Source organism: Dama dama, chromosome 30 (genome assembly GCF_033118175.1).
Source record: "Dama dama isolate Ldn47 chromosome 30, ASM3311817v1, whole genome shotgun sequence".
In the NCBI taxonomy this organism is placed as follows: Eukaryota; Metazoa; Chordata; class Mammalia; order Artiodactyla; family Cervidae; genus Dama; species Dama dama.
In genome coordinates this window covers 52,675,242-52,703,136 of record NC_083710.1, presented here as the reverse complement: position 1 = coordinate 52,703,136, position 27,895 = coordinate 52,675,242, and the positions used below count along the sequence as shown (strand labels likewise).

Here is a 27,895-nt window from a genome sequence, read left to right as displayed (position 1 = left end):
TTCTTACAAGGTCTAACCGTCATGAGTAATCATTGCACAAGGAAGCTAACACTCCCTTCATTTTCATGACACAAGGAAAGTCCCAAACCACTGTATACAGCTTTAGGGGTGAAGATGGGTTTGTTTCAGTGGTTAGTACCAACGTTTTAGTGATCCAGGACTAACTTGCTTGCTGAAGTGTCTCTTTGGTAATTTTGTACACAGAAGTGAATTTTAGAGGGGAATTTATTTTAAATCAGCTTGGCCCTTCACTATCTTTGGCCTTTTTGGATTATACTGAAAAGAAAAGAGGTCTGCATGGCTCATGGTTCATTTCAGTTCAGTTCAGTCACTCAGTCGTGTCCGACTCATGCATGGAGGTAGTTTAAGAAACAGAAAGTCAAGAATACTTGAAAAAAAACAAACAAACAAAAGCTGGGGTATTTCCTGAATGATAGACTGATTATAAAAGAAAACAACCCGAAAAAGTCCCTCGTCTGTCATAACATAAGAAAAGCAGGAAGGAATCTGCTATGGACTACTAAGTTTTCTTCTTTAATTATATGATATCATCTGTAGAATTCTGATTTCAGTTGTAGTTCATCGTTAAATTGTGTTCAACTCTTTGTGACCCCGTGGACTGTGGCACACCAGACTCCTTTGTCTTCCTGTATCTCCCGGAGTTTGCTCAAATTCATGTCCATTAAGTCGGGGATGCTATCAAATAATCTCATCCCCAATCTTCCCCTTCTCCTTTTGCCTTCAATCTTTCCCAGCATCAGGGTCTTTTCCAATGAGTCAGCTCTTTGTATCAGCAGACTAAAGTACTGGAGCTTCAGCTTCAGTCCTTCCAGTGGATATTCAGGATTGATTTCCTTTAGGATTGACTGGTTTGATTTCAGTTAGTGGGTGATTTCTATGTGAACTTAGAATTAGCCTTGATTTATAATCAGAATAAGTTTTATATTCTATTCCCTGAGATCTTTCCTGAATATGTCTTTGATTTGTTTATGAACTTCCCCCTCCTAAAAATAAGTGCTTATTAGCATCAGTTATTTGCTCCTCTATCATATACATGGAGATGGGGTGATGGTCTGGCAGGCAGGACTTGGGACTCTCTAGAGGGGTAGGTACTCCAGGCGGTATTCAATATTGGAAAAGAGCGTTGATTTATTCCTTGAAATTGCTTAATTGCAGTTTCACTCTGGACTCCATCAGGGCATCTCAAAAATATTTTTCTTTTTTCTTCTGCAGGAAGAACATTTCCTACTCATCCTTACTTTTCAGCACAGCTTGGGGCAGGGCAGCTGTCGCTTTTTAATCTCTTGAAAGCCTACTCATTACTGGACAAAGAAGTGGGTTACTGTCAGGGGATCAGCTTTGTGGCTGGAGTCTTGCTTCTGCACATGAGTGAAGAGCAAGCCTTTGAAATGTTGAAATTCCTCATGTATGACCTGGGCTTCCGCAAGCAGTACCGACCTGACATGATGTCGCTGCAGGTGAGTGGTGGTTCTTCACAAGAAGTGGGTAAAAATCTTAGCAGAGCCCTCTTCTGATTTACAGTGAAGATTTAAAGAAATTTGGGCCCATTGTCTCGGAACGTGGATATATGAAGAGGCATGTTTTAGTTCATGGTTTTAGTGTGGGATTTGTGATTTTGCTAAAGCTGTAAGTGTCTGACACCCATATGCAGAGTAACTTTTCCACAGTTTCTGAAGCAGATAAATAAGCCATTCGAGTGTGTCCTCAAGTCCCTATTTCCTAAATCTACTGGTTGCCTGGAGAAAGTATCATCTTTACTCACTTTCCCTCACCTTATCAGTTGAAAACAATCATAGATCTTTTATTTAAAAATCTAAAATTATAATGTCTTATTCTTTTATGTTGAGTGCATCAATGGCAGATATCTATATCGTGTTTCTTCTCAAACTTTCTGTCTCCCCCCAACCTTAACTTAATAGTAGACAGGCCTTTATAGAGGAAAAGGTGTTCAGTGTCCAGTGGTGCTTTCTCAGCCTGCTTTTCTTATGTTCTGAAGAAGAACATTAAGATTTTTCAGTTAGGTAGTGTGTTCACTGCCACTGTTACATTTCAAACATTCTATTTGTATATTTCTCCTCTCTAGTTTAAACTTCACTTTCCTTAGTGTGCTGTTTTCAAACAAAAAGTTCAAAATTTTCACTGTAGATGCGATATCTTAAACAACCACTACCTTGTAATTTAAAGCGTTCAGACATAAAAATATAAAGGAATACTTTAAAGAGAAAAATATGTCAGGGTTCTCTTCCCGTGAAATGAGGTAGACATGATGCCAGGTTCGTCTAATATTATACTTTAGATAAGAACTAAAATATTTTAAACTGCTTTTAAAGTATACATTTTCCTGGTTCCCAGTGATCAGTTTTTACATGTAGTATTTCAATCTTACCAATCCTTGGGCAAAACGGGACTTTATTTTCACTTTATGAATGTTACAGTAAGTGGCATTTTCTTGAGCAAATGAGTAGAGAGGGAGTGCTCCATTTTTTATTATTAATACTTCTTCAAGATAGAATTTTTGGCAGGGAGATAGGGCTTTGCTCTCAATGTTGGGTTTCAGCTGTGAGTTCTTATGAAGGGTGTACAGAAATCCTGATTTCAGGGACAGTTAAATTCAGTCTCTCAGTCGTGTCTGACTGTTTGCGACCCCATGAATCGCAGCACTCCAGGCCTTCCTGTCCATCACCAACTCCTGGAGTCTACTGAAACTCATGTCCATGGAGTCGGTGATGCCAGCCTCTGTCGTCTCCTTCTCCTGCCCCCAGTTCCTCCCAGCATCAGGGTTTTTTCCAGTGAGTCAACTCTTCGCATGAGGTGGCCAAAGTATTGGGAGTTTCAGCTTCAGCATCAGTCCTTCCAATGAACACCCAGGACTTATCTCCTTCAGGATGGACTGGTTGGATCTCCTTGCAGTCCAAGGGACTCTCAAGAGTCTTCTCCAACACCACAGTTCAAAAGCATCAATTCTTCGGCGCTCAGCTTTCTTCACAGTCCAACTCTCACATCCATACATGACCACTGGAAAAACCATAGCCTTGACTAGACAGACCTTTGTTGGCAAAATAGTGTCTCTGCTTTTTATTATGCTATCTAGGTTGGTCATAACTTTCCTTCTAAGGAGTAAGCGTCTTTTAATTTCATGGCTGCAATCACCATCTGCAGTGATTTTGGAGCCCAAAAAAATTAAGTCTGACACTGTTTCCACTGTTTCCCCGTCTATTTCCCATGAGGTGATGGGACCAGATGCCATGATCTTAGTTTTCTGAATGTTGAACTTTAAGCCAACTTTTTCACTCTCTTCCTTCACTTTCATCAAGAGGCTTTTTAGTTCCTCTTCACTTTCTGCCATATGAGTAGCGTCATCTGCATATCCGAGGTTATTGATATTTCTCCTGGCAATCTTGATTCTAGCTTGTGCTTCTTCCAGCCCATCATTTCTCATGATGTATTCTGCATATAAGTTAAATAAGCAGGGTGACAATATACAGCCTTGACATACTCCTTTTCCTATTTGGAACCAGTCTGTTGTTCCATGTCCAGTTCTAACTGTTGCTTCCTGACCTGCGTATAGGTTTCTCAAGAGGCAGGTCAGGTGGTCTGGTATTCCCATCTCTTTCAGAATTTTCCACAGTTTATTGTGATCCACACAGTCAAAGGCTTTCTTATAGTCAATAAAGCAGAAATAGATGTTTTTCTGGAACTCTCTTACTTTTTCAATGATCCAGTGAATGTTGTCAATTTGATCTCTGGTTCCTCTGCCTTTTCTATAACCAGCTTGAACATCTGGAAGTTCACGGTTCACTTATTGCTGAAGCCTGGCTTGGAGAATTTTGAGTAGTACTTTACTAGCGTATGAGATGAGTGCAATTGTGAGGTAGTTTGAGCATTCTTTGGCATTGCCTTTCTTTGGGATTGGAATGAAAACTGATCTTTTCCAGTCCTGTGGCCACTGCTGAGTTTTCCAAATTTGCTGGCATATTGAGTGCAGCACTTTCACAGCATCATCTTCCAGGATCTGAAATAGCTCAACTGAAATTCTATCACCTCCACTAGTTTTGTTGGTAGTGATGCTTTCTATGGCCCACTTGACTTCGCATTCCAGGATGTCTGGCTCTAGGTGAGTGATCACACATCGTGATTATCTGGGTTGTGAAGATCTTTTTTGTACAGTTCTTCTGTGTATTCTTGCCACCTTTTCTTAACATCTTCTGCTTCTGTTAGGTCCATACCATTTCTGTCCTTTATTGAGCCCATCTTTGCATGAAATGTTCCCTTGGTAGCTCTAATTTTCTTGAAGAGATCTCTAGTCTTTCCCATTCTGTTGTTTTCCTCTATTTCTTTGCATTGATCACTGAGGAAGGCTTTCTTATCTCTCCTGGCTATTCTTTGGAACTCTGCATTCAAATGGCAATATCTTTCCTTTTCTCCTTTGCTTTTCACTTCTCTTCTTTTCACAGCTATTTGTAAGGCCTCCTCAGATAGCCAGTTTGCTTTTTTGCATTTCTTTTCCTTGGAGATGGTCTTGATCCCTGTCTCCTGTACAATGTCATGAACCTCCATCCATAGTTCATCAGGCACTCTATCAGATCTAGTCCCTTAAATCTATTTCTCACTTCTACTGTATAGTCATAAGGGATTTGATTTAGGTCATAGCTGAATGGTCTAGTGGTTTTCCCCACTTTCTTCAATTTAAGTCTGAATTTGGCAATAAGGAGTTTATGATCTGAGCCACAGTCAGCTCCCAGTCTTGTTTTTGCTGACTGTATAGAGCTTCTCCATTTTTGGCTGCAAAGAACATAATCAATCTGATTTTGGTGTTGACCATCTGGTGATGTCCATGAGTAGAGTCTTCTTTTATGTTGTTGAAAGAGGGTGTTTGCTATGACCAGTGCATTTTGTTGGCAAAACTCTATTAGCCTTTGCCCTGCTCCATTCTGTACTCCAAGGCCAAATTTACCTGTTACTCCAGGTGTTTCTTGACTTCCCACTTTTGCATTCCAGTCCCCTATAATGAAAAGGACATCTTTTTTGGGTGTTAGTTCTAAAAGGTCTTGTAGTTCTTCATAGAACCGTTCAACTTCAGCTTATTCAGCATTACTGGTTGGGGCATAGGCGTGGATTACCGTGATATTGAATGGTTTGCCTTGGAAATGAACAGAGATCATTCTGTCGTTTTTGAGATTGCATCCAAGTACTGCATTTCAGACTCTTTTGTTTACCATGATGGCTACTCCATTTCTTCTAAGGGATTCCTGTCCACAGAAGTAGATATAATGGTCATCTGAGTTAAATTCACACATTCTAGTCCATTTTAGTTCGCTGATTCTTAGAATGTCGATGTTCAGTCTTGCCATCTCCTATTTGACCACTTCCAATTTGCCTTGATCCATGGACCTAACATTCCAGGTTCCTATGCAATATTGCTCTTTACAGCATTGGACCTTGCTTCTATCACCAGTCACATCCACAACTGGGTATTGTTTTTGCTTTGGCTCCATCCCTTCATTCTTTCTGGAGTTATTTCTCCACTCATCTCCAGTAGCATATTGGGCACTTACTGACCTGAGGAGTTCCTCTTTCAGTATCCTATCATTTTTCCTTTTCATACTGTTCATGGGGTTCTCAAGGCAAGAATACTGAAGTGGGTTGCCATTCCCTTCTCCAGTGGACCACATTCTGTCAGACCTCTCCACCATGACCTGACCGTCTTGGGTGGCCCCACACGGCATGGCTTAGTTTCATTGAGTTAGACACGACTGTGGTCCTGTGATCAGATTGATTAGTTTTCTGTGATTATGGTTTTAGTGTGTCTGCCCTCTGATGCCCTCTCGCAACACCTACCTTCTTACTTGGGTTTCTCTTACCTCGGACGTGGGATATCTCCTCACGGCCGCCCCTCCTGACCTTGAACGTGGAGTAGCTCCTCTCAGCCCTCCTGCGGCAGCCGCGGCTCCTTGGAGGTGAGTTTGTTCCTCTCGGCTGCCGCCCCTGACCTCAGATGTGGGGCAGCTCATGAAAGTGAAAGTCTCTCAATCGTGTCCAACTCTGTGACCCCATGGACTTAACACAGTTCATGGAATTCTCCAGGCCAGGATACTGGAGTTGGTAGCCTTTCCCTTTCCCAGGGGACCTTTCCAACCCAGGGATTGAACCCAGGTTTCCCACCTTGCAGGCGGATTCTTTACCAGCTGACAGTTGATTCCTAGTTGAGGACTATTCGTAGGTCTATAAACATTCTGCAAGTGAAATAGTAATGACTATGAAAGGTTTTATTTTTTACTTTATTTCTAAATAGTTTACTGTGCCATATTGGATAGGAAGCATTTCGTACCCTTGTAAGAATGCAGTAGCTTTGATTTTCAGAAGTAACAGTTTAGAATCTGCCATTAAAATTTCAAAGAAAGGAGTCACATGGTCTTGATTCATAAATTAAAAGGGTAGATACAGATATCACTTTAAAAATGCAACCTTTTTCCAATTTGAAGAAATTCCTCATCAATTTGACATTATAAAAATTCATATACACTGGATTTATATGTTGATTTAATATCACCTGCAATTACCAAGAAATATTTCCTGTCCATGGTTATGAAAATGAAGATGTTTAAGAATCTTTGGGGACAGTGTTCTTAGAGGCCATGAGACTGGGAATCTTAACTGGAAAATAGAGCCTTTTGGTTTGTAAACTGAGAAGCAACACTTTTCTACTTTCTAGAACAGAAAGTCTTTCTTTTCCAATCAATATGATGTTCAGAACTGGAAGTGGCAACAGGCTTAGGATCACTTGATGGGATTTCTGATTACCTGCGTGGTGTGAGCTTGGGCACAGCAGTTCAGTTCAGTTCAGTCGCTCAGTCATGTCTGACTTTGCAACTCCATGGACTGCAGTACGCCAGGCTTCCCTGTCCATCACCAACTCCCAGAGCTAACTCAAACTCATGTCCATTGAGTCAGTGATACTATCCAACCATCTCAAAATCTGTCATCCCCTTTTCCTCCCACCTTCAATCATTCCCAGCATCAGGGTCTTTTCCAGAGAGTCAGTTCTTTGCATCAGGTAGATAAAGTTTTTGAGTTTCAGCTTCAGCATCAATCCTTCCAATGAATATTCAGGACTGATTTCCTTTATGATGGACTGGTTGGATCTCCTTGCAGTCCAAGGGACTCTCAAGAAGGTTCTCCAACACCACAGTTCAGAAGCATCAACTTTTCAGCGTTCAGCTTTCTTTATAGTCCAACTCTCACATCCATACATGACTACTGGAAAAACCAAAGCTTTGACTAGATGGACCTTTGTTGGAAAAGGAATGTCTCTGCTTTTTAATATGCTATCTAGGTTGGTCATAACTTTTCTTCCAAGGAGCAAACATCTTTTAATTTCATGGCTGCAGTCACCATCTGCAGTGATTTTAGAGCCTCCCAAAATAAAGTCTCTCACTGTTTCCATTGTTTCCCCATCTATTTGCCATGAAGTGTTGGGACCAGATACCATGATCTTAGTTTTCTGAATGTTGAGCTTTAAGCCAACTTTTTCCACTGTCTTTCACTTTCATCAAGAGGCTCTTGAGTTCTTCTTCACTTTCTGCCAGAAGAGTGGTGTCACTTGCATATCTGAGGTTATTGATATTTCTCTGAGCAGTCTTGATTCCAGCTTGTGCTTCATTCAGTCCAGCATTTCTCATGATGTACTCTGCATATAAGTTAAATAAGCAGAGTGACAATACACAGCCTTGATGTACTCCTTTCCCGATTTGGAACCAGTCTGTTGTTCCATGTCCAGTTCTAACTGTTGCTTCTTGACCTGCATACAGATTTCTCAGGAGACAGGTCAGGTGGTCTGGTAGTCCCATCTCTTGAAGAATTTTCCAGTTTGTTGTGACTCACACAATCAAAGGCTTTGGCGTAGTCAATAAAGCAGAAGTAGATGTTTTCCTGGAACTCTCGTTTTATCAGTGATCCAACGGATGTTGGCAATTTGATCTCTTGTTCCTCTGCCTTTTCTAAATCCAGCTTGAACATCTGAAAGTTCACGGTGCACATACTGTTGAAGCCTGGCATGGAGAATTTTGAGCATTACTTTGCTAGCGTGTGAGATGAGTGCAGTTGTGTGGTAGTTTGAGCATTCTTTGGCATTGCTGTTCTTTGGGATTGGAATGAAAAGTGACCTTTTCCAGTCCTGTGGCCACTGCTGAGTTTTCCAAATTTGCTGGCATATTGAGTGCAGCACTTTCACAGCATCATCTTTTAGGATTTAAAATAGCTCAACTGGAATTCCATCACCTTCACTAGCTTTGTTCATAGTGATGCTTCCTAAGGCCCACTTGACTTCACATTCCAGGATGTCTGGCTCTAGGTGAGTGATCACACCATCGTGATTATCTGGGTCATGAACATCTTTTTTGTTTATTTCTTCTGTGTATTCTTGTCACCTCTTCTTAACATCTTCTGCTTCTGTTAGGTCCGTACCATTTCTGTCCTTTAATGAGCCCATCTTTGCATGAAATGTTCCCTTGGTATCTCTAATTTTCTTGAGATCTCTGGTCTTTCCCTGTTCTTTCTTTGTATTGGGTTTCTTCTATTTCTTTGCATTGATCACTGAGGAAGGCTTTCTTATCTCTCCTGGCTATTCTTTGGAACTGTGCATTCAAATGGGTATATCTTTCCTTCTCTCCAGCAGGCACTCACCTTATCTGTAAAATGAGGTGGTCGAGGGCTCTTGTAACTATGGACAGCCCATGATATTTGTGTCTTCCTTTTTCTGTGCTAAGTGTAAAGCATCTTTTTATCTGAAGTCTTTGGTCTCTGCTTTTTCTCCCCCAGTCTCTGCATCTCCCTTCCTCCAGTTCTGTCTCTTCCATTGGAAGATTTTCATGTTATCTCTAAGATAGAATTGAAAAATTATGTATTATTAGCAAATGGCATCTTGTTATGAAAGTTTCTTTGGGAGGAAGACTGAATTATATTTTATTTGTCAAAAGAAATTTAATGTAAATATACCTTGATGGAAGAAATATTCTTAACCCCCAATTTAGAATGTAGGGAAAAAATAAGGTTCTACTAACAAGGAAAAAAAAAACCATATTGCTTCTGTGTTAAGATATTGGATGAACAAGGACAGAATGTTTTTGATGATAAGCTTTCTTTTTATTCTGCTAATTAGATGTTTTTGATTTTTGTACTACCAATACCACCAATACTTAGAGCCAGTATGTCTAGTTTCTAAACTGTAAGTGGCCTAATGGAAATAAATTATGATGTTTTTTCAACATGACTTAATGAGATTATAATCTCATTTTTTTAACCTCTTTGCTTGACTGCTGCTAAACTTGTTTTATATTTATGATTTCCAGTGGCTCTTTACTTCTTTCCTTTTACAGCTTGTGTGGAACCTTAGTTTCCACAGATAGAGATCAAACATTTGCTATATTTGTGTAGAGTACTTTGATTTTTAGTTTTATGCTCTTAAAAACAGTTGAATTCATAATATAGTTGGTTATTTTAAGCCATTTTTATACTACTTAAGAATGATATTTTGATGATATCTAGATATCTGCTAGATATAGGAAAATGTTGAATGTATTTCACACCAAAAAGTTAAGCTGATATAACTGATTAAGGACTCACAACTCAATCTGTTACTGTGTAGATAAAAATTTAAATTAAAGCACAAATCATAGATTTGTTTATTGTTTGCTACTGCTGTACTTTTAACTACCCACATGTAAGACTTTAAAAGTTACTATAAGCTGTCTTTATAATTTTTTTAAATATGAGTAATCAGCTCAGTAGCCAAGTAAAATAATTTCTTTCAGTACTATAAACATTCGGACTGCACTTTTTGCTTTAATCTCCTTTGTCAAGAGAAAATATGCTGCTGGAATATCTTAGAAATCGCAGCTCAGGTTTCTGGCTCCTTATCCTTCTAAGCCCGACAGTATCCTAGCAGTGCAGATTGCCTGGTGGGTTCTGTCATAAATTCAATGCTGGACCCTGCAAAGAGAGACAAGGTCTTGCCTCTAAACTAGAATGTGGTAGATTCTTTTAAGTGGAAGCTTTTCTGGAACTGGCCTGAAATTAGAATGGACCTTCCATGAGAGTCCTGAGCCAGGACAGTTGTGATTAAATTCCAAAAGCCATACTTTCCTACAGGAGGAATAATTACCATTTCCATGTATACATGGCAATACCAAAACACACATGATAGAGAAATGTGCTCTCTAGTCGTAGATGGACTTACAGTGACTTGCTTTATGATCTCAGTTAAATGAACTTGGATCTGTCAACTTTAACATAATAAAAATAATACTGCTTTTGTTTCTCTAATATATATGAATTAGTTATTAAATATTAATGAAATTAAACAGTATTTTATGTGTACTCAGATAAATGCATAATATTTTATTTTTCTTCTCCAAATTAACTTTAGATTCAAATGTACCAGCTGTCCAGGCTCCTTCATGATTATCACAGAGATCTCTATAATCATCTTGAAGAAAATGAAATCAGCCCCAGCCTTTATGCTGCCCCCTGGTTCCTCACATTGTTTGCCTCTCAATTTCCATTAGGATTTGTAGCCAGAGTGTTTGGTAAGAGATGCCGATGATCAATTGGAACAGTGTTATTTATTCCAAGGGGTATGCTTCTAGCCATAAGGTGCTCCAATTGTTTTATCTAGCATCACACAGAATCACAAATTGCTAATGGAATTTAATAAATATGCCTGGCTCCATTCTGAGAGTAATTTGAAACCATATTGGTCTTAAATTGAAATGCAAAGGGAAAGAAGAGTTGAGCTCCTGTATTTGAGTAAACTATAATGGAATTCTTATTTTCATTTATACCTAAAAAATCACAGTATAATTTTTAAAAAATATGAACTAAGGATTTCTACTGTATAATTTTTTCAGATTTTTGTATACATCTTTCCTACTGCTTTTGTTTTTCCTTCCCCATTGTCCTCTTCAACCTGGATTCAAAACACAGAGAAACATGTTCTCTGATTGGGTTAATGGAAGCACGTCTTTCGATGTTGTTTCTAATGGCACTTGTTAATGTGACTTTTTATTGTTAACAAGGTAATTGGAATTCCTGTTTTATTGCTTTAAGCGCCCTCCTGTCATGCCAGTACAGGGGTGGTGCCCATCTCCAACCCTGGGTGCACAGCTGGTTGGACCCAGGGCAAGTTGTTGAGTTGCCACTTTGCTCCACAGTGTAGTAAAAAGAGAGTGTAACACAGCTTCTGTTACCTTATGAGGCTTTTAAATCTATCACACCTCTTTAGTTAGGTTTGTCTAAATCTGTTATTTAAAAAGCAAACCAGCTTTTTAAAAAACTACTCTTTACCAGAGGTTTATTCTAATGTTAAGAGCTTGATGACCTTAGAAGAGGCTTCCAGTTTTTATGTTCCACTCATCTATCTGGTACCCGTAGTGCAAGTAGACAGTGTTTATAACTGTGCTTTTGCCAAATTAGAGCTCTTAGTCAAATTGTAAGTATTGGCCTGATTGTAGGTCATTACCAGGATTTAAAAAAATGAACTAAAATAGAATAAAGAGAATATATCAGTTATAGGGGAAAAAGTGTTATTTGGAGAAACTTCAAATTTGAAGATATATCCTGCTCCAGGGGATCTTCCCAACCCAGGGATTGAACCCAGGTCTCCTGCATTGTGGCCAGATTCTTTACCATCTGAGCCACCAGGGAAGCCTGAAGATATATTAATACATGTAATATGTATACATAACACCAGGTTACAGTGTACCGTGTCATTCTTACTGGGGGCTGTGGTTTTACAAATTAGACACTGCATTAGCGTGGATACAATTTATAGACAAAGTGCAACAAACGAGTAAAACGAGGATGCCCAGAATCAAATATTTAGCAAATTTCCATTTTTTTATTTAGTGTACACGATTGCTTTTTCTCCAGGGAAGTCTTCTTTGGAGCTTGGGTTCCTATTTATAGGACTCAATATTTATAGGATTTATAATTTATAGATAGGATTCTATAAATCCTTTCATTTATATATTTTCTTATCAGGAAATAGCTTATCAAATCTAAAATGATATTTAGGGTATCTCTCTCTGACTTAACCTAGGAAGCTTGAATTCAGGAAACATATCTCCCCAGTCATCTGTTTTTTGCTAAGAGAATATGAATGATGCTGTCAGCTCTGCAATGGCCACTCCATTCTTAGAACTGAGCGAAGAACAGAGACTGTCAGCAAAGGGAAAGATGTGTGAGCAAGAAGAATGACCATGTTTGAAGTGACTGTTTCATGGTTCCCTCACTTTTAACAACCCCCTCTTGTTTGTTACTGACTATAGAATGGCATGGATTGAGAGGAACGCTCATACAAAACTATTTAGTACTTTTCAAAACTATTGTGTGTTTACATTTGTTTGGAGCAAAGTTCAGAGTTAGGGCGAGGCTCTGGTGGCTCAGACGTAAAGCGTTTGCCTGCATTGCAGGAGACTTGGATTCGATCCCTGGGTCAGGTAGATCTCCAGAGAAGGATATGGCAACCCATTCCAGTACTCTTGCCTGGAAAATCCCAAGGACAGAGGAGCCTGGTAGGCTACGGTCCATGGGGCCGCAAAGAGTTGGACAAGACATAACACCTTCACTTTCACTTTCAGAGTTAGGGTAGCCTTTCTTTTTCTCTTCTGATTTAGGTTATACACTGATTTTGATTTTTCTTTTAAAGGTTTTTTTTTTTTCTTTAGTTTTTTTCTCTAGTACAGGTTTAATTACATATTAACTGGTTCTTGTAGTTTTTTATTATAGTAATGAGAGTTTAAATAATCCTAAGCTATTGATTATGTTGATTTGTTTTTGTATTCTCCTCATGAAGAAAATCTAAATGTCAGTCTCCATTAAATTTGCAACTAAAAATTAGAAGTATGTGGACAAACAAATACATAATGTATCTTTTTCTTTTTATCCTAACCTTATCTGAGGTTCTTAAATAAGTAAGAAGAATAGTTAAACAACTGTTTGTTTGTTTTGGTCATATTATTATTTATTTCAAATCTAGGCTAATTTGACCAGTTTTATTTTGCATAAATATTCTGTAGTTCTGTTGCAGTAATTAAAACAACTGCTATACACACACACACACACACACACACACACACACACACAGCCACTCAAAAAAACCCATTAACACACAGAGGTCACTTTTTACAATAGTAAAGGCTTAATTTTGATCATGAAAATTATATATCTTTTTTTTTTCAGATATTATTTTTCTTCAGGGAACTGAAGTTATATTTAAGGTTGCCCTAAGCCTGCTGAGCAACCAAGAGACACTCATAATGGAATGTGAAAACTTTGAAAATATTGTTGAATTCCTTAAAGTCACACTCCCCGATATGAATTCATCTGAAATGGAAAAAATAATCACCCAGGTATGATTTAAATGATAATAATAAGGTATAAGATCATATAGCGGTTTCTCTACTAATTATGTTACTAAATGTTTTAGCATAAGCATGCATTTTGCTTGACCATTTTTAAATTTGATCAGATACATTTTATCTAGAAATGAAGCTGTTGTGTAGTTTCTCCTTGTGACGTCGTGTGGCTGTGCCCAGGCAAGGTGATTCAGTCCTTGCCTGTGATGATTCATGAGTTTTTCAGTTTAGATCGGTGGTAAGACTGAAGGTTGAACTGAGAGAATTAGGAAGACCTAATAAATGAATAAGCTGAGACTCACTTAGCTTTGTAATATTGTTGTGTGTGTTAGTCACTTAGTTGTGTCTGCCTCTTTATGATTCCGTGGACTGCAGCCCACTAGGCTTCTCTATCTGTGGGATTTCCCAGGTAAGAATACTGGAGTGGGTTGCCATTCCCTTCTCTAGGGGATCTTCCCTACCCAGGGATCGAACCTGAGTCTCCTGCATTGGCAGGCGGATTCTTTACCGTCTGAACCACCGATTCTGTTTTAGAATATATAAGGAGTACACATGACAGGAATTAAGACTGGAATTAGACAATCTTGGATTCCCCATCAACTTCCAGATCTTTTATTAGTTGTCTGTCTTGTCACTATAACCTTCTGAACCCTAGTGTTCTCACCTGCAAAATGGGACAGTTCTGACCCAAGAGGTTTTGTGAGGCTTAAATGAGACTTGCTTTATTAGTCAGGGTCCCTTGCAGGAAACAGAATTTACGTCCAGTAACTCAAGGGAGGGTACCATTTACAGGAGTGCAGGCAAGGTTAAGGGAAGAAGACACGATGTCCAGGTGCTTAGGGACCAGTGACAGAGGGAACTGTTCCTATCCCTGGCACTGCATCAGGAGAGGGAGGATATGATGGTGCTGCCAGGCCCCATGAGTGCCCGAAGTCTGGAGGCAGGCTCTCCGGAGGTTCTGTGCTCTTGGTGAGCAAGACAGGGAAGGAGCGGGGAAGAAGTTACCCACCTTTCTTCTGCCCCATTTGATCTCCTGATGACCTTCGCCATTGGCTGTACCCAACCAGAAGTCATGCGAAACATTGGGCTGGATGAAGCACAAGCTGGAATAAGATTGTCAGGAGAAATATCAATAACCTCAGATATGCAGATGACACCACCCTTATGGCAGAAAGCGAAGAAGAACTCAAGAGCCTCTTGATGAAAGTCAAAGAAGAGAGTGAAAAAGCTGGCTTAAAACTCAACATTCAGAAAACTAAGATCATGACATCTGGTCCCATTACTTCATGGCAAATAGATGGGGAATCAGTGGAAACAGTAAAGACTTTATTTTGGGGGGCTCCAAAATTCCTGCAGATGGTGATTGAAGCCATGAAATTAAAAGATGCTTGCTCCTTGGAAGAAAAGCTATGACCAACCTAGACAGCATATTAAAAAGCAGAGACATTACTGTGCCAACAAAGGTCCGTCTAGTCAAAGCCATGGTTTTTCCAGTAGTCATGTACAGATGTGAGAGTTGGACTATAGAGAAAGATGACTGCCGAAGAACTGATACTTTTGAACTGTGGTGTTGGAGAAGACTCTTGAGAGTCCCTTGGACTGCAAGGAGATCCAGCCCGTCCATCCTAAAGGAAATTGGTCCTGAATATTCATTGAAAGGACTGATGCTGAAGCTGAAACTCTAAAACTTTGGCCACCTGATGCGAAGAACTGACTCACTGGAAAAGACCCTGATGCTGAGAAGGATTGAAGGCAGGAGGAGAAGGGGACAGCAGAGGATGAGATGGTTGGATGGCGTCACCGACTCAATGGACATGAGTTTGAGTAAACTCCAGGAGTTGGTGATGGACAGGGAGGCCTGGTGTGCTGCAGTCCATGGGGTCACAAAGAGTCAGACATGACTGAAACAACTCAACTGAGCTGAACTAAACCAGAAGTCAGCAGGAAGGAAAGTGTGGGGAATGCAGGTCAGAGGGGTCTGCCTCCTAGGGTACCAAGAATGAATGAGGGCAGAGAATGGAAGCAAATGGAGGGTAATCAGCATATCATATACCTAGTCCCTCATTCTTCATAGGGACCAGGTAAGGTGCAGTTATATATTGTTCAGATAATATGTATATACTCAAGACCAGATTTGTAAATGAAGCAATCATGCCTTATGAGTACTGATAAAATTTACCCCTTTCCAAGAGGCCCTTGGGATAGCAGATAAAAGACAGAGTTTAGACTAAGAGAAAGGGAGTCTGAGATCTTGTGCTACTGTTCAGCTATCTACTAGCTGTGTGACTTTGGGCAAGTGAGGGCAACCTCTCTGAGTCTCAACTTCCTTCTCTTCAGAATGGAAATAACATTGTTTTTAGGGGTAAATGTAATCAACTCAGCTGAAGAATTTTGTATCATTCAGTCTATAACAAGAACTCATTTTATTCATTTTATTACATGTGAAACTTTCTTTCTACCACATATGTGGAATTGAAATCACAAGTAGATTATTCTGTAAATACCTGTGAATATTTTTTATTTGTGAAGATGCTCTGGAAATAGAAAAATATAAATTTTATTTACATATTCACTTACTCCCTAATTCTTCAGAAATATCTTTTGGGGCTGGCAAGTAGTCAGAGATTGTGGTTTTAGAGAGAGATGAGGTCTGATTTGAAATTAGATCACCTCTCTTTTCTAAGATTAATGAGGGAATTGCCTAGCTTTAGAGATTATTACTATGGTTATTTGATAGAAGTTATAGGCTGGTAGATTTGGATTTGATATTAGAGATAACTTCCTAGCCAATAGAATTGATTAACTATGGAATAATACTTTGGCCAGCTGATGTGAAGAGCTGACTCATTGGAAAAGACCCTGATGCTGAGAAAGATTGAAGGCAGGAGGTGAAGGGGACAGCAGAGGATGACATGGTTAAATAGCATCACCGACTCAATGGACATGAATCTGAGCAAACTCTGGGAGATAGTAAAGGACTGGGGCACCTAGCATACTGCAAAGAGTAGGTTTCAAAGAGTAGGACACAACTTAGCAATTGAACAAAAATGAACTGTTAATATTAAAGGAGACTTTGATGAATTTTATTTACTGTAAAAATGTAAATAATGTACAGCAGCACAAAGAAGAAAGTAAAGTTACAAATCTCAATAACTTGAGATTTAAAACATCTTAAACATACTCTTACAATCTCTAATTATACTGTACTGCTGTTGTGTAATGATTTTTTATTAAAATATTTGTAGAGTGTTGGACATTTTTGCATGCCAATAAATATATCCATGCTCTCATTTTTAATGGTTGTATAGCAGTCCACTGTGTTCATACTCACTGGGTAGGGGGGAGAAAGACGCTTATTTAAAAAGAGTAACCATATTGTCTCGAAATATCATTTCAGTTCTAAGATTTGAGTATCTCTAATAGTAGCAGTGCAAGTAAGTCAGTGAGATTCTTTGTGGTTTCTTCTCTCCCAGCAGTGTTAATGTGGATACCAATGCTTAAATGGCAGCTGAATTTCTCTTGCAAGTTTAGACTAAGGAGGAGTTACCTGTTCTCTAACTTCGAAGCAAACTGTCTTCCTAATGGGTGACAATATGGGACGGCAGAGGCAGCTGCAATTAAACAGCTCTGTACAGTGCCCACTTCCCAAGTGGCTCAGTGCTACAGAATGCACCTGCCAATGCAAGAGACGTGGGTTTGAGCCCTGGGTCGGGAAGATCCCCTGGAGAAGGAAATGGCAACCCACTCCAGTATTGTTGCCTGGAAAACCCCATGGACAGAAGAACAGTCCATGGTGTCACAGAGTTGGACACGACTGAGTGATTGAATACGTATGTATAGTTCCCATGGTGTGCAATTTTAAAGATTCTCTCTCTGTTATGATATGTTAGTGAATTCTAGGAGACTTGCATGGATTAGAAAATGGATGAAAATATTTAGTACAAGCCCTTTCTACCTCCTTGACAAATAATTAGAAGGGTTTTTGATCTTATTATTATAGAAATACCCTATGCAGTTTTTCTTACTAACCAGCAAAGATGATCTCCAACTTGTATAAGAGTTACTCAGTAACTCATGTTTACCTTGTAGGCTACACTTTGGGAGACCATTCCTAGATTATGTATATTTTGGTTGCAAAATATCTTTGGACATTAACTTTCTCTAGTGTCTTGGCCTCCTCATGAGACTGTTTCAGTTGTATAGAAATCATCTGTTTGTCCTTATTTGACAGTCACACTTGTTACAATTCCCTTTGTTTGGTATGTCATGCTGTTCCTTATTAAGAAGTATTGGGAAATGTACCTCAGATACACAGATGTATCTTTGTGAACATCCTGAAGGTCAGACTGACCCCTGTGTTCACTGCAGGTTTTTGAGATGGATATTTCTAAACAGTTACACGCCTATGAGGTGGAGTATCACGTGCTGCAGGATGAACTCCAAGAATCTTCCTATGCCTGCGAGGAGAGCGAACCCATGGAGAAGCTAGAGAGGGCCAACAGCCAACTGAAAAGACAGAACATGGACCTTCTAGAAAAATTACAGGTAAAGAGATAACGATTTGACCAAAAAAGCTCTTGAGTGCCTCCTCTCCTGCATTGAACCATACCAGGAAGGATAGAGCTATGGTGTCATTGAGCCATTGCTGACTGTTGACCTGTGTATCACATTGTGTCCAAGTGCCCTGGGGGCTACAAATGCACATGCTGATTTAAGTATCAGTTAGGAGAGAAAATCTCCTCTCACAAAATAATTAAATGGCAGTTCTCAGCAGAATCTGATTCAAAACTTACTGGGTATTGCACATGTTTGGTTTAAGTTCAAGTTGGGAGGGATTGACTTGAGGAAACTGGAAAAGCTCTGGGGGTCTTGGGGCTTCAGCTGGACTCTAGAGGCTTGGTGGGAGGAATGAGTGAGGAGTGGGGAGTGTTGAAAGCCGGATGGTAAGGCAGAATTTAGAGGAAACTTAAATCCATTTAAGATTTACGTTGGGGAGAAGTGGGGTAAACATGATGGAGGCAGATTTGTAAATAACTTTCAGGGTCAAGAAGAAGAACACAGCTTTTAATCATGTTGAGAAAGAAATCTCTCAAAATTTTTCAACCATACTTTAGAAAGATAAATCTGGAAAAACCTTGATGAGGACAGATTAGAATGGGGAGAGAAGGTAGGGAGACCAGCTAGCAATTATTTCTTAGAATTCTGATTGGGGAAGATGAGAACTGTCTAGAGTAAAACAGAAATGGAATGGAGAAAATTGAATGAAAACAAGTAACATATAATCCTTGCCATGAAGGAATTTACAGCTGATAGCTTAATGTTGTGATCTCTAAAGAAGATTTAGCCAGGGACCAGGCTTGATCACTCAAGAGCTTTTGTGTAGCAGAGTTTTATTAAAGTGAAAAAGGGACAGAGAAAGCTTCTGACATAGACATCAGAAGAGGGGCGGAGAGTGCCCCCCTCACTAGTCTCAGCAAGGGAGTTATATACTTTTTCAATTGGTTATTACAGTAAATCAAAAAAATGTCTCAAGGTTATAAAGGTCTTACCAGACCCACTCCCACAATTTACATTTTAAGATAACAGGATTGGAGCTAACAATAGGAAGAAAGGTCTTATCAGACCCACTGATATATATTAATGTATATTTAATATACATCTTAAAATAACAAGATTAGTCAGAAGGTTCTTGTTAAGGAGAAACATGTCCTTGAGCAAGATGCATTGTTATATTGACTAAGACAAAGCAATGTAGAAAAAAATATTTGTCCTTTTCTGCTCCTTGAGAGCCTTGGGACCCCTTTCTCCTTCTCCAAGGCCTTGGGCCCCTTTCTCCTCAAGGGCCCCAGACTCCTTGTCAACCTACCTAAGGATGAGCTCTCTCACAGTTACTTCAGAATATAAACTATGTATTTATTTATCAGTGCACTCTTACAAATGTGATAAGTGATTTAGTGTAAAGTAATATTGCACGTCTGTAACCTATATGAAGTGTGCTGTGTATCTAAGCCTCAAGGAGTGGGGTTTCAGTGTGATCAGGGGAGGGGGAGGTGAGAAAGTAAAGCTTCCAGGGAGCAGAGGGGTTGGGGGTGGGGGGGGTGGGGAGTGTGGGGAGAGAGATTCTGAGTTAGAACTTAAGTGCCCAGTGGCTCCGTGGTTTCTGCTTACCTGTGACTTTGTTAACACTGCACATGTCTCCAAACTAGGGAACGCTAAAACCCTGCTTTGATGTGTGGTAACTCCTCTGAAGGATAGTTGGGAGAGAAATAGCTTAGAAATGAGGGGTTCCTAGAGTAATTGCTCCCCAAGAAGAAACACTGGCCTCCTTCATTTCATCTACATTAGCTCTGGCCCATAGAACATTTTATGCCTTTTCCTATTCAAAACAAAGCCAACAATATTGTTAGCACATTGCTAAAGATCATTTTTTATTATTTATTTATTTTTCATTTATTTTTATTAGTTGGAGGCTAATTACTTTACAATATGACAGTGGTTTTTGCCATACATTGACATGAATCAGTCATGGATTTATATGTGTTCCCCATCCCGATCTCTCCTCCCCCCTCCCTCCCCATCCCATCCCTCTGGGTCATCCCAGTGCACCAGCCCTGAGCACTTGTCTCATGCATCCAACCTGGGCTGGTGATCTGTTTCACCCTTGATAGTATACTTGTTTCAATGCTATTCTCTCAGAACATCCCACCCTCGCCTTCTCCCACAGAGTCCCAAATTCTGTTCTGTACATCTGTGTCTCTTTTTCTGTTTTGCATATAGGGTTATCATTACCATCTTTTAAAATTCCATATATATGCGTTAGTATACTGTATTGGTGTTTATCTTTCTGGCTTACTTCACTCTGTATAATGGGCTCCAGTTTCATCCATCTCATTAGAACTGGTTCAAATGAATTCTTTTTAATGGCTGAGTAATATTCCATGGTGTATATGTACCACAGCTTCCTTATCCATTCATCTGCTGATGGGCATCTAGGTTGCTTCCATGTCCTGGCTATTATAAACAGTGCTGCGATGAACACTGGGGTGCACGTGTCTCTTTCAGATCTAGTTTCCTCGGTGTGTATGCCCAGGAGTGGGATTGCTGGGTCATGTGGCAGTTCTATTTCCAGTTTTTTAAGAAATCTCCACACTGTTCTCCATAGTGGCTGTACTAGTTTGCATTCCCACCAACAGTGTAAGAGGGTTCCCTTTTCTCCACACCCTCTCCAGCATTCATTGCTTGTAGACTTTTGGATAGCAGCCATCCTGACTGGCGTGTAATGGTACCTCGTTGTGGTTTTGATTTGCATTTCTCTGATAATGAGTGATGTTGAGCATAAAGATCATTTTTTAAACCAGATTTGCAAATAAATTCATCCATAGCATTTTTCTACATTCCACGTATAAGCGATATTATGTGATACTTGTTTTTCCAAATGGCTTGTACCAAGCCACTGGGTACTTAATTTCTAACTCAAAATCTCTCTCCCCACACTCCCTACCCCCTACCCCTCTGCTCCCTTGAAGCTTTACTGACTTTCGAACTGACTTCACTCTGTATGACAGTCTCGAGGTCCATCCACATCTCTGCAAATGGTACTGTTTAGTTCCTTTTTATGGCATTGTATACAGGTGCCACATCTTTATCCATTGCTCCGCTGATGGACATCTAGGTTGCTTCCATGTTCAGGCTATTGTGAATAGTGCTGCAATGAACATTGGGGTGTATGTATCTTTTTGAATTATGGTTTTCACTGGATATATGCCCAGGAGTAGGATTGATGGATCATATGGAGGCTCTATTTTTCAGTGTTTTAAGGAACCTCTGTACTTTTTTCCATAGTGCCTGTACGAATTTACATTCCCACCAACAGTGTGGGAGGGTTCCATTTTCTCCACATCCTCTCCAGCATTTACTTACCAAATTATATCTTTGTTTCAGGTGTTAATTATATGAAAGTGAAAGTTGCTCAGTTCTGTCTGACTCTGCGACCCCATGGACTGTAGCTGCCAGGCTCCTCTGTCCATGGAATTCTCTAGGCAAGAGTACTGCAATGGGTAGCCTGTCCCTTCTCCAGGGGATCTTCCAGACCCGGGAATTGAACCGGAGTCTCCTGCATTGCAGGCGGATTCTTTAACCAGCTGAGCTGCCAGGGAAGCCCTCCAGCATTTATCGTTTGTAGATATTGTGTGTGTGTGATGGATACCAAGGTGGAGGAGGGGGAGGGGGATGCACTGGGAGATTGGGATTGACATGTACACACTTGGGGTACTGTGTACAAAACAGATGACTAACGAGAACCTACTGTATGGCACAGGGAGCTCAGTGCTCGGTGGAGACCCAAAAGGGAAGGAAATCTAAGAAAGAGGGGATGTATGTGTATGTATCACTGATTCACTTTACAGCAGAAACTGACATAACATTGTAATGCAACTATACTCCAATAAACATTTTTTAAAAAGAGACAAGGGTCTATTTTCAGAAAGAAAAATAAACAGGCTATTGTCCTGTATTACTAGGATGTTTCAGTGATGATTAGTTGAACATTTCTTTATTTAGGGAAAGTGGGTTTGCACCTGCTTTATGTTATAATGATTTTTATTAATGGTTACAGATTTTTTCATTCACAGTCCAATGTTGTCATCACCTCTGGGTTCCCAAGTTATGTGGGCACATTCAACATGTGTGAAAATGGATAAGATCCCATTAATGTGTTGCGCAAACCCTGTATTTCCACTCAGAGGGCAAAAAAAAAAAAAAAAAAAAAAAACACCTCTTTTAATACCTTAGGGCAGTGTCGGGAATCTCCTGTTTTTCCCTGTCAGATCCCAGTCCCTCGAGGAGAAGACCTGTGTGTGGAGTGAGGGATGATGTTTAATATTGCATTTTTGGTGTATTCAGTGAAATGAGATGTATTTTGTTAGAACTCTAGTTATATTTTTGAGAACTATAAAAAATCGCCATGTCATGGATGGTTTCAGAGCATTTGCTTCCTATACTATTGTACTAAGTAATATGATATGATTAGCTAATATATGTAAGTTCTTTTTTTTTTTTATATATATATATGTAAGTTCTGACTGCTGTTGTGATGATGAACCAAAACCTTCAGATTTTTGATTTGGTGGATTTTGTGTTTTTGTTTTGACCCAAACAGATAGCTCATGCTAAAATTCAGACCTTGGAGTCCAACCTGGAAAATCTGTTAACTAGAGAGACCAAAATGAAGTCTTTGATCCGGACCCTGGAACAGGAGAAGACGGCTTATCAGAAGGCAGTGGATCAGATCTGGAAGCTGCTGCCTGCAGATATTCTAGCTAACTGCGAACCACTGCTGAGAGACTTAAACTGCAACCCTAACAACAAAGCCAAGACAGGAAACAAGCCATAATGGAAGACTTGCCACCCCAGCAGGACGTGACCATTCAAGGACGCTACAGTCTGGAGGACTCTGCATGCTGCTGGCCCAGCGCTGGGCACCAGAGCTGACAATCACTGAATTCGTTGTGAGCCCATGTCAGAGCCAGTGGCCCTTGCTCTCCTCAGAGCATGCCAGTTCTAAACCATTGTACATATGTAGACTGTTTTTTGCTGTCCTTGTTGACTATGTACATATATATAAAAATGGACATAAAGAGTTCATGCTTTCAGATAAAAGTAGATGCATATTTAGAGCAATTTTTTAAAAAAAGAAATCAAAACTTCATGAAATCCACACCAAAGGGAAGTTAAAGTGAAGTTCCCCTTGGACTCATGTGAAATCAGCTTGTCTTTGTAGTGAAACAAAGCTAGAACATCTTTGTATATTAAAATATACTTGAAAAAAATGAATGTATTTTTTTCTCCAAAGAATGGCATGTTTCACTCAGTGGTAGAAAGGTGGAAACATTTGTGTAACTTTACGTGCATCTGTCTTAAAATCTCCTGACATTATATATATATGAGGAAAATGACTGATTGCCAGTAAAGCTCCTCTGAGTTTTTCAGGAAAGTAGGGGCCTTCCCCTGCTGCCTGCTTTGTGCCAATGAGCATGTCGCATCTACATGCATTTTGAGTCTGGTCAGGCATTACTTCAGTTGTGTGTAAGGAGGAACCAAGACGGTGGCTGAGTCTGCCCATCCAGCTCAAGGTGAAAGAGAACATTACTAATTTTCTAGTAAATTAGACCAGCATTTTGTTAAACTAAATGTATCAGTCCTTAAAAATTAAGTTAGGACCTAAATTGTCTAGCTCTGGAGTAGGAAATGGCAACCCACTCCAGTATTCTTGCCTGGAAAATCCCATGGACTGAGGAGCCTGGCAGACTACAGTCCATGGGGTCACAAAGAGTTGGACACGGCTGAGCGACTGAGCATACATAAATTGTCTGGATTAACTTTCTACCTTTTTATTGAAATTTCTCCTGAATGAACTACTTGATGCCATAGTTAGTGACAAGGATTTGCCACTTCCCACTAAAATGTGGGAGCTCTTGTCTTAGCTCTCTCTAGCTTAAATGGAAGGTAAGGAAATGCAATTATGATTGGTTTTCTAAGATGAGATACTGTGTTGAGATACTTTTTTTTTTTTTTGTCAATTGACAGGTCTGATAAGGTTGTAATCATTCTCCCCTTCCACATGAGAGTTTATGAGAACTGTGGAATATTTAAAACAAACTTGAAATCCATGGGAAGGGAAGGAGAAAGCCTTTCTACAACCTACAATTCTGCATTTGGACTCCTGACTTTCTCAGTCTACAGAGAGATTATTAGAAGACATTCATGCATGCTGGGTGAATGGAAGGAAAACAGTTTTTAACTTACACATGGAATTTCTCCATTTCAGAGATGATTCTATGACAGTGCCTCGGAAAGTAGATGCAGCAATTTTGCCTTTCCAAACAATATTTTTCATCACTACTTTTTGCAGTACTTGTTTTGTCACAGATGGATTATCTGGGATAATTTTCTTCAAAGGGAGTTTGTTATACACAAGCTACAATGTATTACAGAGTAGAAAAGTAAAGCTCTAAAGGTTTCAGAAACATTTCATGAGTGGATAAGCATCTGAACACCCCCTCCCACCCCCAACCGACCAGTTACTTGTGGAATGTAGTGCTCAGTGTACTGTAGTTAATGTAATGTTACAATCAGCACACCCTCTCATCCAGGCAGTTTCTCAGAAGACAATGAAGTCTTACTAGTAAAGTTAATGTAATTTCTAGATTCTAGAAAATGCGGACCTAATCAGTTGGGGCCACCAACTGTTTTGTTGCTTGGATTTCCCTCAAATTTCTCTATTTGTAGGAGAGGTATTTTTTCCTATGAGGAATATGATAAATATCATCTGGTTACTGTCTGGTGATGAAAATTACCTGGTGTGTATGATACATAGGTGGTAGCCGGGGAACCTTCAAGTTGGGAAAAGAAACATTTTCTTTCAGTTGTTCGGTTTAAATTTTATTCTGGATCTTCACAGTCAATGTTATCAGTTGCATTATGGTGTTCAGGACTCGCCTTGGATACAATATTTCTTTTGAAAATGAATTTTCTTTTTATTTTGTGATCTTTTAAATGCACCGACTGTGCTTCATGCATTGTTACATCTTCATTTGGTTAATGTAATGTCTAGTTCATTTCCAATAAATACATTGCTGCCTGTTTCCTTGGCTTATTGGTTTTACCTTTGTAATAAGAGAGAAGACCTTGGTTAGAGTCCTTTACAAAATCTGCATCGTTGGATTGTTGCTACTTAAACTTTGTTCACTGATAATTTTTTGAATCAGAGACAACAAAGATAATTTTTAGAAACATTTATGAAAGTAAATTCAGTTCAGTTCAGTTGCTTAGTTGTGTCCGACTCTTTGGGATCCCGTGGACTGCCCCACACCTGTTCATCACCAACTCCCGGAGCTTGCTCAAACTCATGTCCATCAAGTAGGTGATGCCTTCCAGCCATGTCATCCTCTGTCATCCCCTTCTTCTCCCACCTTCACTCTTTCCCAGCATCAGGGTCTTTTCCAATGAGTCAGTTATTTGCATCAGGTGGCCAAAGTGTGGGAGTTTCAGCTTCAGCATCAGTCCTTCCAATGAATATTTAGGACTGATTTTTTTTAGAATTGACTGGTTGGATCTCCTTGCAGTCCAAGGGACTCAAGAGTCTTCTGCAACACCACAGTTCAAAAGCATCAATTCTTTGGTGCTCATCTTTCTTTATAGTCCAACTGTCACATCCATATGTGACTACTGGAAAAACCATAGCTTTGACTAGACGGACCTTTGTTGGCAAAGTAATGTCTCTGCTTTTCAATATGCTGTCTAGGTTGGTCATAGCTTTTCTTCCAAGGAGCAAGCGTCTTTTAATTTCAAGGCTGCAATGAAAGTACATTGTCCGTTATTAATTTTCAGCTGCTTTCCCAAAGGAACCTTTTGCTGATAGGTATAAAAAGACAAAAGATAACCATACAGACAGATCTGTATTTACAAACCCTTTTGTTTTCTCTTTACCCACATAGATAGCAAGTGAGAGAAAGAGGATAAGAAAATACAAAATTAAAATTGAGTTATCTCCTCAATAAAAAGATTAAGGGCATTTATTGATAGATATGAATGTGTTTACATAAAATAGGTATCATCAGAATATTTTCAAGTGTGTTTGTAATTCAATAAATGGATACTGTATCTTCTTGCTAACTTTAGGGCTAAAACTTTGAAATATTTTGCACTACATGTAATTAAGCATTTTGAGGAGTCAGTGTAGGTGTATTAATAAAATGGTCTCTTAATATCCAGACTAATTTACCCATTCTATCAGTATGTCACCATTTTACTCTGCTAGATTATAGAAAGCAAATCTGCCATCTGAATTATTTAGTACTCTACCATGATGTATCACTCTTATTTGCTGTGATATGTTAAGAAAAGCACTAGATTTAAGGTGGGGGTGGAGTCTTGGCTCTACCCCTTTTATTTTTTCATTCAACAAATAGTTTTTGTAAGCCAAGCTAGATGCTGAGTATTCAGAGGTGGAGAAGATACAGTCCTTGACCTCCACGAGCTTGTGGTGTAGTTGCAAGGAGTTAATTAGAGAACAAGAGAATTTACACTATAACAGGTAAGCTGGGTAATCCAGACCAGACTCACTACACGCAAGCTGCCAGGAGGGGCTCACAGCGCTTTGGAGTGGGTGGCAAGTCCTCAAAGGAGGTGATGCTTTCCCTGAGCCTGGAAGAGCCAGCAGAAGTGGAGTGGGCTCTGTTGAACAATAGATGAATGAGGAAGGATGGCGTATTTCTGAGATGACAACTCATTCCTTAATCCCAAAGTACAGTTAGTGTTCCCAAGGTAGGGGGTCGAAGAGGGGCAGGGTGCTGGTGGGAGACAAGTCTCCTGACAAGCAAGGGCTCTCATCATGAAGGTCTAGCTGATATTTTGAAAAGTTTGAACTTTACCTATTGAGAAATGGGAGCTATTAAGGTCAGTAACCTGGCAAGAGACATGCTTCGATTTGCTCCAATCCACCTAGTATATTTGGACAGAAGCTGGGGACTGGGAGACTGCAGTTAAGTGAATGCATTCAAAATCTAGGCCAAAAAATAGTAAAAGCCTGGTCTGTGGCAGTGACCTTGGGAAAGCAAGTCAGCCTAGACTTCTCTCTTTGATATAGTTGGTCACTGAAATCTGCTAGCTTTGTCTGCTAAATATTCGTCCATTTCCCCCTGAAATCCTTGAAACCAAGGGTAGTCATCAGACAGATCCGTTATACTGTGCCTGCCTGCTGAGTTGCTTCAGTGGTGTCTGACTCTTTGCGACCCCAAGGACTATAACCCACCAGGCTCCTTTGTCCATGGGATTCTCCAGGCAAGAATACTGGAGTGGGTTGCTAAGCCCTCCTCCAAGGGATCTTCCCCACCCAGGGATCCAACCGTGTTTCTTATGTCTCCTGCTTTGGGTGGGTTCTTTACCACATGGGAAACCTGATCCGTTAAACAACTTACTTCATAACAAATTTAACGTGACTACACTAATCAAGGTAAATTTAATTGTTTTTACAAAAACTTGCATGTCCTCCAAGCGTCAGGTAGCCTAAACAATATGACATTTTTGCAAACTCGTTTTCAGGAACTTCGAATCAGCTGTGTTCAGTTAGAGCTCCAGCTTAGGGCTTGCTGGGATCAATGCTCCTCCAATTGGGCATGTGCGAGTATCAGATGGGTGAGGTTTCAGAGGGCCAAAAACTCCACCCACACAACACGGGTCCCCTGTTAAGCTTGCAGCTTAGCTGCGCCTGCGCAGAATGACAATTACCGCACGTTTTCCTTCTCTCCAATTGGCTTTCCACGTTCCCCACGTCTCAGCTTCATCCCGAGCCTCTCACCTGCGAGGCACATTTGAGGTCTGTTCTGCCATCTCCTCTTTTGGCGGTCTCAGGGACAAGCCCTTTCTCTGGTGCAAACCTCAGCGTTTCAGCGTTTGGCTCGCTG

General features: G+C 39.9%; 1 protein-coding gene across 2 annotated transcripts in view; it reads left to right on the top strand.

The window, feature by feature from the left end:
* Positions 1–25,076, top strand: part of TBC1D4 (TBC1 domain family member 4) — a 210,545-nt gene extending 185,469 nt beyond the window's left edge. For both annotated transcript variants that reach the window (XM_061133697.1, XM_061133696.1), the window contains 5 exons: positions 1,234–1,478; positions 10,445–10,604; positions 13,258–13,427; positions 17,802–17,978; positions 22,591–25,076. In XM_061133697.1, the coding sequence (XP_060989680.1) occupies positions 1,234–1,478; positions 10,445–10,604; positions 13,258–13,427; positions 17,802–17,978; positions 22,591–22,824 (986 nt within the window). In that variant the 3' untranslated portion in view covers positions 22,825–25,076. The remainder of the gene's footprint in view (positions 1–1,233; positions 1,479–10,444; positions 10,605–13,257; positions 13,428–17,801; positions 17,979–22,590) is intronic.
* Positions 25,077–27,895: the final 2,819 nt, after the last annotated feature.